At 40.9% G+C, this 11577-nt stretch overlaps 1 protein-coding gene across 1 annotated transcript in view; it reads left to right on the forward strand.

The window, feature by feature from the left end:
• The window catches only part of LOC149306780 (zinc metalloproteinase-disintegrin-like NaMP), a 34300-nt gene extending 23250 nt beyond the window's left edge, over window positions 1–11050 (forward strand). The window contains exons 11-25 of the mRNA XM_089537652.1: window positions 205–335; window positions 1038–1215; window positions 1508–1597; window positions 2017–2212; window positions 3093–3195; window positions 3511–3667; window positions 4265–4345; window positions 4884–4962; window positions 6765–6867; window positions 7739–7835; window positions 8151–8216; window positions 8961–9017; window positions 9764–9841; window positions 10533–10601; window positions 10806–11050. Coding sequence (XP_089393778.1) covers window positions 205–335; window positions 1038–1215; window positions 1508–1597; window positions 2017–2212; window positions 3093–3195; window positions 3511–3667; window positions 4265–4345; window positions 4884–4962; window positions 6765–6867; window positions 7739–7835; window positions 8151–8216; window positions 8961–9017; window positions 9764–9841; window positions 10533–10601; window positions 10806–10838 — 1518 coding nt within the window. The 3' untranslated portion in view covers window positions 10839–11050. The remainder of the gene's footprint in view (window positions 1–204; window positions 336–1037; window positions 1216–1507; window positions 1598–2016; window positions 2213–3092; window positions 3196–3510; window positions 3668–4264; window positions 4346–4883; window positions 4963–6764; window positions 6868–7738; window positions 7836–8150; window positions 8217–8960; window positions 9018–9763; window positions 9842–10532; window positions 10602–10805) is intronic.
• The last annotated feature ends 527 nt before the right edge of the window (window positions 11051–11577 follow it).

An 11577-nucleotide genomic window follows, 5' to 3' on the forward strand; every position in this document is an offset into this window, starting at 1 on the left:
TAAGTACGAAGCCACTGTTGGATCCGCAGATACACTGGTGCTCTATTTCATTCTAGGGACGCAGAACTCATTTCATCAGTTTAAACTTTGCCAAAATACTTTTATAGGGGAGAAGAGCTATTACATGGTGTTAAGATATATATTATTTACCAGATGTTTCTTGGCACACTAACCAATGGATTCATTTTTTGCATGTGTATGCAGGATCACAACACAAATGCAATTGCTATCGGTGCTACCATGGCTCATGAAATGGGCCATAACTTCGGGATGAATCATGACACAAGTTTTTGTAAGTGCAGCTCAGAATCCTGCATCATGGCAGCTCAACTCAGGTGAGGGAACTGCATCTATCAACTGTAGTTTTCTTCCTATACACGACTGCTTTACGATAGCTGTTAATAAACCATTCAACTCAGAAAGCAATATCATTGGGTTTGGATTGCCAAGATGGATTTTGTTCTGGATAGAAAATGTGCTTAACTTATTGTTTGCATAAATTAGAAGCTGGGCTTATTATAACATCAGAGAAAAGATTGAAAGACCAAGGAAGAAAGCTGAAATGTGTTCTGAAAAGGGTGACCAAAATGGTGAAAGGTCTGGAAACCATGTCCTATGAGGAGTATCTTAGGGAACTGGAAATGTTAGCCTGGAGAAGAGAAGGTTAAGAGGTGACAGGACAGCCATGTTTAAATATTTGAAGGGATGTCATATTGAGGATGGGACAACCTTGTTTTCTGCTGCGCCTGAGACTAGGGCATGAAACAATCCATTCATAGGAAAATAGATTCCAGTTAAACATTAGGAAGAACTTTATGATGGTAAGAGCTGTATGGAGTGGAATGTACTGCCTCAGTATGCAGTGGAGACTCCTTCTTTGGAGGTTTTAAATAGGAGCTGAATGGGGGGTGCTTTGATATTGAGTTCCTGCATGGCAGGAGGTTGGACTTTATGGCCACATGTTCTCTGCCATGGGTTATAGTCCCCCTCCCATAACATGCCCACTATAACATGTGTATGCTGTTGCTTCTTTGCAGCTACAAAACTCCCCGGGATTTCAGCTCATGTAGTCTCCAAGATTTTCAGAAATACATCATGGAGCGAACCCCAGCATGCATCATCAACATGCCACCACCAAAGGACATCATTTCAACCCCAGTCTGTGGGAATGACTTTGTTGAGGAGGGAGAGGAATGTGACTGTGGCTCTCCAGAGGTATCTTTCTATCATTGTTCATTCTTGTTGTTCAGAAAACTTACTTTTAGGTTTTGATGCCTTGAGCTCAATGCCATGGCTCAATGCTATCGAATCCTGGGATTTCTAGTTCATTTTGGCACCAGAGCGTTCTGAGATAGAAGGCTAAATTTCTCAAACCAGAAATCCCAGAATCTCATAGCACTGAGCCTTGGCAGTTAAAGTGGTGTCAAACTGCACCATTTCTGCAGTACAGATGAAGCCTGAGCAACAGGGTCTGTAAAACTAACAGAACACTCTCCCTGGTTTTAAGGAGTGCCAAAATGGCTGCTGTGATGCTGCAACTTGTAAACTGAAGCCTGGAGCAAAATGTGGATATGGGGAGTGTTGTGAGAACTGCCAGGTAAGGCTTTCTTTTCTGTGCTAGACTCAGCAAGATAAAAATACTCACACATATTCTTACTATCGGGGGGAAGGGTACCTTGATACAATGGGAGTACCCCCTGGGAAAAAAGAAATGATTAACCACTGGAGCATGGCTTTGCATGGCTTCTGGCCTCTTGACACATGTATCATTTAAACAGCACATTTCCAAAGTGGCCTGAAGCTGCTTTATTTTGGCCTGTCTGTTCAGGCCCTTAGTTACCAGAACCTACAGCCATCACAGCCACTTTTCTAAGCTCCAGTCCTTCCCTAACTACTTGTACCAACAGCAGACGAAGGGAGAAGTTGAGGGTGAAATGGAAAATTCAAATGGCACTACTCTCCTCCTGAACATGAGAAACAATGACAAAATGGAGGACCTCTCTCTTTGCTCAACAGCTTCGGCGAGCAGGAGCAGTGTGCCGGCCGGCAAAGCATGATTGCGATCTGCCAGAAGTGTGCACTGGTCGCTCTCATCAATGTCCTGCTGATCACTTCCGGATGAATGGCCACCCGTGCAGAAACTACCAGGGTTACTGCTACATGGGGAAATGTCCCACCTTGCAGAACCAGTGCAACTCTCTTTGGGGAGCAGGTGAGTGAATTACATAGAATTCCAGAGCTGGAAAGGGATCCAAGGGACGTCTAGTCCAAACCATTGCCAGTGCAAGAATCCACTTCTAAAGCTTTAATGAAAGGTCGCCATCTAACTTCTATTTAAAGACCACTGAGGAAGGAAGCCTGCCTTTCTACTCTTTGAGACAGTCTATTTCATTGTTCAATAGCTTTTGCCATCAAGAAGTCCTTCCTAATGTTTAGTTGGAATCTCCTTTCCTGTAATTTGTACCCTTTGGTTCAGATTCTACTCTGCTACTTGCACATCTTCTCCGTTGGTGAGAATCAGGTCCAATGTAGTTGATCGTCTTGTTGCTCATCCACCTTGTAGAAAATGAAATTGAAATTGTCAGCAAGGCAAGGAAGAATATCTAACTCCAGCTCTCCTTGTTAACTATTTTCCACTTATGGAGAGGGAAAGCGGGATAGACGAGGGAATAAAGTGGTCAATATCCTACTGGCTTTGAGGCTACCCACTGCAATAGAGATTATCCTAATGGCATCTGGCACTTATGAGATAAAGTAAGGACAAGGCATGGATCTGTAAGGCTCAACTACAAATTATGCTTTAGCTGCTGACATTCTCAGAGGTCTTATTGAGATCCATCATCTGGGTCTTGTTCCCCCATCCATAAAATTGACATAAGGACTGCCTATTCATGACCACAATATTATTGCGATATTTTCATTGAAAATTACTCTGCATAGTTTGGATTGTAGTCATGTTTAAGAATGTTTATTTTAATAAATGAATATGAACAAAATTAATATATATAACTCCTCCGAAATAGGTTAGTGCTCAGAACATGATAATTTTGCACACCAATGAATTTATTGTCATTGTTGTTGTTTTTCTGCAGGATCTACAGTGGCTATAGATTCTTGTTACAATATCAACCGGAAAGGGGTTTACTATGGCCATTGCAGAAAGGCAAATGGTACATACCTCCCATGTGGAACAAAGTAAGCAATGCAAATCATTTACTGCTAGGTTTCTGGGGCTTCTCAGGGTTCAAACTATACAATGGTCAGGATTGTCTTGGCGACATATACATGTATAACTTGAGGCTGCGTGCACATATATCTTGTTTTGGCTGACAAGTAAAGATCCACTAGACCCTTGCGTTTCATCCAAGACTCATCTCTAGTAATGCACAGAAATAAGTAAAAGGTGTATATGATGGCTGAGTGTTGGTTTCAAATGAACAAAAACATGGGTCTTATTTATTTGCCGACTCTTTGAATTGAATTAAAAATAATTGGATATTTCATTTCCAGAGATCTAAAGTGTGGCAAGTTATATTGCTCTGGTGGTTCAAGGATGCCTTCAGTTGGAAGCTTAGTATCGTTTGAGACATGTAAAGGCAGTTTTCCGAGCACAGGCGAAGAAGATGGAGGAATGGTCGCCCCTGGAACAAAATGTGGAGAAGGAAAGGTTAGTGAATTAATAGCTCTACAGGCCCATTTCAAAAGGGGTGATTGATGTGGCAGTTTCTGAAGCCACAGGTTCTGAAATTCATGTAGCAACCACATAGTGAATATTTGAACACTAACAGGTAGAGCTACACCTTTAGGCTTAAATCCAACTGTTAGGCCCATATAATCAATGTGCTGTTGTTGTGTGCTTTCAAGTTGTTTGTGACTTATGGCTTAGTGGGAAATAAGGATGGGGCTAGTTGTGATCCATGGACCACCAGTTATCCACCTTTGATATAAATAAAAGTGGGCAGAAACTTTCAATTTTACATTAAGGGAGATTTACCAGCAGCTTCTTGTTACTTTATAAGCATAAGCAAGATAATAGACCATGTTTATACTCCAGTGGGCTTAGACCAAGAATGGGCAACTTGAGGTCCTTCAGACTTAACTGCATCATCTCTAGTGGCTAGGACTGATGGGTACTTCAATAACTAGCAGAGGGTCTTACATTGCTCTGCTGTCTTAGATAATAAAGGTGTGTAGTTTTATATATATATATTTAGAAAAAGTTATTGTCTTTTCTTGTTGATCAGCTTGGGCATTTGACTTTCAGGTCTGCAACAATGGGCAATGTGTCGAGATTGAGAGAGCCTACAGATCTACCAACTGTTCCGACAAATGCCCAGGACATGCTGTAAGTGTAACATTTTACAGTAAAGGGAGGAATCATTCCCACTAGTTTTTAGAGTTCTGGGGTTTTGAATACCCTTTCTTCCGCTGTATCCATATACTTTTTCAGGCTTGATCCTAAACTTTAGCATAGTATAAATAAATGCCCTTGTAGTTATGCTGGCTCTCACAACAAATGCCTGGTTGCTAGACAAGCACTTGTGTTAGTTGTTGCATGATGGATTTGTTTGCCATTTTATCTGTGGCACGTATTTTGAGAGGACTGGATCTTTGGCCTAAATCTAATAGTTAGGCCCAGATTTCTAGTGGTGACAAATGAGTCTACTTTAATTAGGATGAACAATGGAAGTTAGAACTTTGTATCTGCCTAATTTTGTGAGTTAAAAACTAGATTCATGATTTATGGTCAAGAACTTTAAAAAGGATGGGCTAGAAGAAATCCTTTCAACAAATAGAGAAATAGAGCTTTTTTTTTTTGTACATGCCTTGTATGCTTCTTTTGTACACACTTGGAAACTAATACTATCTTTATGCTGCTATAGGTATGTGATCATGAATTGCAATGCCAGTGTGAAGAAGGGTGGGCACCACCAAATTGTGATGACCCTACTGGAAACAGATGTAAGTTGGAGCAGGAGATAAAGAATATAGGATGACACACATGATTCTACACACACATGTAACTTTCTTGAGGGGTCAGGAACTACAAATTTGACTCCAGTCATGAAATCTACAGATTCCTATTCCATCCCTTCTAGGAACCCAAGATAGGTGTCTGCTAGATCCCACTGTTTCTCTTGACAATTCCCCCTTCCTCCTGCAGTTCCCCATATACCCTTAAAACCTGCTCCACAGTCCTGGGAAATCCTTTGGAGCAGATTTTAACAGCATAGAGGGCTGGGCCAGGGGTTGGGGGAGAAAGTCCTAATTCTGCTAGCTTTTGAAACCATAGCGCAACCATTGGATATTGACCATGGTTTGAGATTCTAGTTCATTTGATAACCGGCATTAGAAGAAATGCACAGTTACCAGAGTTAGTACCTAATGCAAAGCTGGTTTAAAAGGGGGGAAAAGGAAGCCTTTCATCTTGCAGACAAAAGAGGAGAGATGGAAGTTTGTAAGGATCTCTATAGCTCATCTATGATCACCTTTGGCTGAGAACTAATGATTTGCTTAAGGGTATCTAGTGGTGAGATTCCCATAAACTTCCAGATTCCCAGCTCCATTTCTTAGGGTGCATCTACACTGTAGAAATAATGCTGTTTGACACCATTGTAAGTGCTGTATTTTCATCCTATGGAATCCTGGGATTTGTAGTTTTACAAGGTCCTTATCCTTCTCTGCCAAAGGGTGCTGGTGCATTACAGTTCTATAAATCTAGGATTCTGTAGGATGGAGCCATGGCAGATAAAGTAGTGTCAAACTGTAGCATTCCTACAGTGCAGGTAGCGTGCCGCAATGGCAATTGCATCAGATAGTTCAAGCAAAAAGAGGTGAGTGGGCTGATTCATCCAGCAAGCAGGGATTTTATACCATGTCTAACACCTTTAAATCCTGCAATATTGCCACCACACAGCAGTATCTCCTAGAGGACTTATTGGTGTGAGAGCTTTTCAATCTGAACAAATTGATTTTGGAAATCACTCAAAAGAGTTAGCATGGGCTTTAACCTAGAGATTTCTTTGCTTGCAAATTACCTCTCTAGGCAGCTTGCAATAATAATCTCCAAAGGAAAAAGTCCAGCTAGGACCTTTTCTTCCCTGACTCAGAGCTAAAGTGAATATTTCTCTAATCTAAGGCCTGTTACAGACTGCCAAATTAAAGCTGCTTCGGGTCTCTTTGGAGGTATGCTATTTAAATGATGCATGGGTCCTAAGAGTCCGGAGGTCGCGCCAAAGCCACACTCCATTCCTAAGCACTGGAGTGCAGCTTTGGTGTAGCTTCTGGATTCTTAGGATGCATGCATCATTTAAATAGCATACCTCCAAAGAGACCCAAAGCAGCTTTATTTTGGCAGTCTGTAACAGGTCTAAGACAACTTTCACAGTGAAGTTGCCACTTTTATATCCCCTTTCCCTGGCCATATGCAAAGAACCATGGTTATGATGCTCCTACAAATCTGCCAAGGCTCTTGTAGGCCCAATGAACTGCTAAAACACAATGCTCCTATTCACCCAGTCAATGGAGCTAAATGTTTTGGTCTCAAACTTCCAGAATCTCATTCAGTGGTCGTGGATTCTGGGAACTGAAATCCAAAATACCTAGACAAGTGATGGAAAATCTTGTTCCAAGACAATCGCTGGTGTATTCCACTCATAAGGAATACAAAGGCTACCTGAGGCAGCCAAATTTCCAAATTGTATCTCTGCTTCCCACATGACTCCTCCAATGTCAACTAAGACATTGTCTCTTTGATTTTGCAGATATCATCATCATCGCTGCTGTGCTGGTAGTCCTTGCGGTCACAGCAGTCGTCACTGCAATCTTTTTCCGTTACCGAATTGTAAATAAGAAACAAATACCAAGGTGAGCCTTCAAAATCTTTTGAATACATTCTCAGCTCGACTTTCAGAACATAGCTAATTCAGGGCATGTCTACATGAGGCAAATGAACCAGTCCTTTGCCACCGCCCTCATGGCACCTTGACTTCATGACACACAGCCAAAGCTCTGCTTTGAGTGTGGACTGTCTTCATGATGGGAGACCAATTCTGCACTGAATCTGGGCCATACATTTCTTAAACTGGATTTTAAAAAATTACCTTTTGCTCTAGATTTTCAAGGAAAATCCAGAAATGCCAGACCATGTGCACATTGTTGCGACTGAATAATAGAGGCACAAGCATCCATGTTTTCTGCCTTCCATGGTCCCCCATGGAACCAAGCTCCCATGGATAGGAAAGGCTTATTGTAATACAAAATTAAAATATAATGGTAGTAAGCTGGTGATTAGTCACCAACTTAGATAATAGTTTCCAATTCACAGTTTTCAGGAAGCCCCTCTTCTTATCAGCTGCTAGACCAAAAAATTTAGCCCCTGATAATCCCAAACTATCTAAAAAACTATATCTTCGTATATGAGTGGGTCCACATTTTAAGATCTCCAAAGAAGAGCCTTTTCTTGGTCCCATCACCAACATAGTTGGTGAAGACATGGAAAGCTTGGTTCACTTTACTAAATAAGATTTCAGCTGGACTTCGTTTTACAGGCCAGATATGAATAATATAAAGTAAAATAAACAAATGAATAGTAAGATTGGAAAATAGCCAGGAAATACTTGATATGTTTCCTACCATCACACCTATTATGACAACGATATTGAAATGGCTGCATACAGGATTTAGACATTCTCAATGCAGAATGTCTTCATGCTAATACTGAATGCTTTTATGACAGCACCCACAAGAGCGCACCTGGAGCAACAAACCTGGGCTTCTCCGATCAAGAACAGAAGAGAAGGCAGCATATTGGCCCTGTGCCTGGACCTCCAGAGGTAACAACCACAACGAACCTTTTGAACAATAGATGCTAAACACTATAGAATCTGGTAACATTTGCTATCTATTCCCTTGATATGAAAGTAAATGGACATGAAATTAGTCTGGACTGCACTTACTTCATCAGCTGCATGAAGACAGCAGAAGATCTACTGTGACAGTGATCAAAGTACAGTTGAATGATGTTTCTGTCCGGTTTGGGGAGGTAGTAGCTATAGTAGCTGTCGTAGCCAATGTAGGCTTTTGGCCTGTTTCAGAAATCAGGTTTGGACATTGATTTATTGGTTCTCATTATTTTATATTTTTTTCAGGTCAAGTCTACTAGATTTCTTCTCCCTCCACCTCCACCCCAAGCAAATAAACCACCAGTTTGTGTTGTAAGTAGAATTAATGGCCTATTTCAAGCATAGGCTATAGTAGGATAATACAGTAAGACATGAACAGAGCAAAAAGATATATATGTATATATATTAAAATGTTTTTTAAGGTTGTTAGATCCTGGTTCTGCTGCAGAATGTGCTGGACATTGTCTGGACTGCTTGCACCAGAAGTGCAGTTTGGAGAGGATGATGCTAGAATGGGAGCATAATAGGCCTTTTGGCCTATGTAGGCGAGATCTCAAGTGTATGTCCCATTGGGTTCAATAGGGCTAGTTTCTGTATAGGCATGTGAAGGATCAGATTATACTTTAAAATTCTCTCTCTCTCTTCCAATCTCTCTCTCTCACACACACATACACATGCACACTCATATGACTATGCACATACACACTCATGCATACACAACCACCATGTGGAAAACTAGAATATCACAAAGATATTCTTTCTAATATGTTATCTATCATGTACAAAGATAATTTTGTAGTCCGTGGGAATGTTGACATATGTAGATTTATAGTCTGATTTAAAAGATCAAAAGAGTTTACCAGATGCTATTACTGCTTCTTGGAATTGTTTCTGGATGCCTGCAATTCAGTGACAAGGATTCGGGCAAGATCACTTCCAAAGGTTCTGCGATTCTATGAAATAGAAAATCCTAGTAAATTAGATGGTATGAGATTGTATGCAAGCCCTCCCCTTCTAAATAATGTTAATCCAGTGTTTCTTCTTGTTTTTCCTCAGAACATTCCAAGTGAACAATTCAGCCATACTCCAACCTTTTATCAAAATGCAAAAACGGTAAGTTGGACACCTGTCTGAAGGACATCACAAACCTGTTGGGTTAAAGTTCAAATTTCTTTAGCATTCTTTTCTTAAGAGACATTTTCCAAATGCTTCCAGGAGGCTTACGATTAGGAAATCCAGAGCCTGGAAAAGTTTCTTCCTTCAATACTTCCCAGCTGCCAAGTCTCAAGAAAACAACTATACTTAAAACCGAACTTGCCAAGACGAGTTCAGTTGTGCATCATATAATTTATGTTGTTGTATGCCTTCAAGTCATTTCTGACTTATGGTGACCCTAAGGCAAACCTATCATGGGGGTTTCTTGGCAAGATTGGTTCAGAAGAGGTTTGCATTTGCCTTCCCCTGAGGCTGAGAGAGTGTGACTTGGCCAGTGTCACACAGTGGTTTTCATGACCAAGCTGGGAATTGAACCCTGATCTCCAGAGTCATAGTCTAACAATATGTTAATTTTACAGAGGATTACATGGGCATGCTAAATGAAATAAAAACCTTCATTGGTATTTAGGTAGAGCACAAGCTTGACAATAGCTACTTCGTGATTGTCAACCCTGTCTGTCACAAATTTGTATTGCCTCTTTCTGTTATTTTGAAAACCTGGCAATGCTACATTCTGGCCTTATTTGATCTCTCTTGAAAGGGGGCTTTATGCAATACTTTTGTCTGCCCTCGCAACAGCCAAATGTGTGTTGATCACCATGCACAAATGCATCTAGATAAGCCCCTCTTTCTTTTCGTTCCAGCCCATCGTAAAGCCGAATATTCCTCCACCTCCAATTCCAACCGCCAAGCCAGGCTTATCTCCTGTCACTGGCAATGCAGTAAGTCAGCTTCTTAACTGTCCTTCTCTATGTTGGCTCTTTTTCTAGCTGGATGCTCTGCAAATATAACCAAGGTGGGAATATAAAGCTTCTCTGCATGTATTCCCTTTTCACTTTTGCAGAAAGTATAATCTTCCTTTGCGGACTCTACTGCCTTCATTTTTTAAATGAAAGGATAAGATTCTTTTTTGTTTCTGTTTCAGTGTTTCGTGTGAAAATTTCACCTTATGCAAAAAATTATCATGTTATGGAGACGTAACATTTTCAATATTTTTGTTGGCATTTCTTCCAACGGAGGCTGCAACTGTACTGCAAAAAAATTGTTCTTTGCCACTGCTTTAACTGCCATGGCTCAATGCTATGGGATTCTGGGATTTGGTGGCGCACAGAGCTCTCTGACAGAGAAGACTAAGTATCTCACCAAACTACACATCCCAAAATCCCATACAATTGAGCCATGGCAGTTAAAGCAGTGTCAAGTTGCATTATTTCTGCAGTGTGAATGCAGCCTTAGTTGCTTTCTGTGCAAGGTGTGTCCTTTTCTTTCTGCTTTTGGATGAATGCCTTTCGTGGCTCGCTTGAAAATTGAGGTGGTACAGTCATGACATTTCATTGTGAAGCGCCTTTTGTTCACCAATTCCAATCTATGACTGAGCTGGCTGGTGTGATGTATTAAACACTTCTCTTACAGGCCGCAGCACTGAAGACTGTTCCAGCTCCCCAATTCAAGGCTAAGGCACCACCTCCACCTCCACCCCAGGTAAGGAGCAAGCCTTATTGAGAAAGGTTTCACAGTTGCACACTTTACTGCTGTTATGTTCCTGCAGAAAGAATAACACACCTCTTTTCAGAAACCTTTGCTTCTCTCTCTAGTCCTGGCGGATGTGACACAAAGTTATTTAAACCTAGTCTGTTGCCTTTCTTTGAGTTACGTGAACTTAATATCTCTTCCCTTTTGTTTTAGGCACTGAAACCCCCGGGCAATCCCAAAGTATGAAGCAAAGTGAAAGACCATACCTGTTCATATTCTTTGATTTCAAGGAAGCTTTTCCATTTTCTGGGTGCCTCCTTCTACAAAAGAAACAGAATAACCGATTTCTTTGAAGGGGTCTAATGGCTTATCTGTAAAAAAGGAGTTACCATTTTTGCATTTCGTGTTATCATCTGGAATGCTGACTCCCAGGAAGGAACTGAAAGGGAATCCTCATCCTGCTTCCATCATATCAATAAAAGACAGATCTGGGAGTTCCTGCTCTAAACAGGAATTGTGTTTTTAACTGTAAACTGAGCCAAGCAATGTTAAACCACTAGAAGCAATGATATTTTTTATGCCACAGGTTTGGTTTGTGTTGCCCATCACTGCCATCCATTGACAAGATCAGAGGTTTTAGAAGGTTGATCAGAATTTAATGTGATTGGGAACTGAACATTTCTAATCACTGTATATTCTGTGGAGTGAGAGGGTAACTGAGCCATATCTTATGCCTTAAAAACACTGATTCTTTGGAAAGAACAGTGGAAAATCCCACCTTTGCCTCTCTTTGACCCTCCCCACTTTTTAAAGCCACTGCTTTATCAAGAAACACCAAAGCCACTTTCAATTCCTAATGTTCTGTGCTTCATTATTTACTGCAAAGGAACTGCCACCATGTGCAATATTATGAGGGCTGCCAGCTTCTTTCTCCACCATCTGCTTCTGTGCCTTTCACAATTTGATCTGCATTCGTATGTCAAAC

The sequence above is a fragment of the Sceloporus occidentalis genome, unplaced genomic scaffold, assembly GCF_023333645.1.
Source record: "Sceloporus occidentalis isolate IW3139 unplaced genomic scaffold, rSceOcc1.0.p SCAF_9, whole genome shotgun sequence".
Taxonomy (NCBI): domain Eukaryota; kingdom Metazoa; phylum Chordata; class Lepidosauria; order Squamata; family Phrynosomatidae; genus Sceloporus; species Sceloporus occidentalis.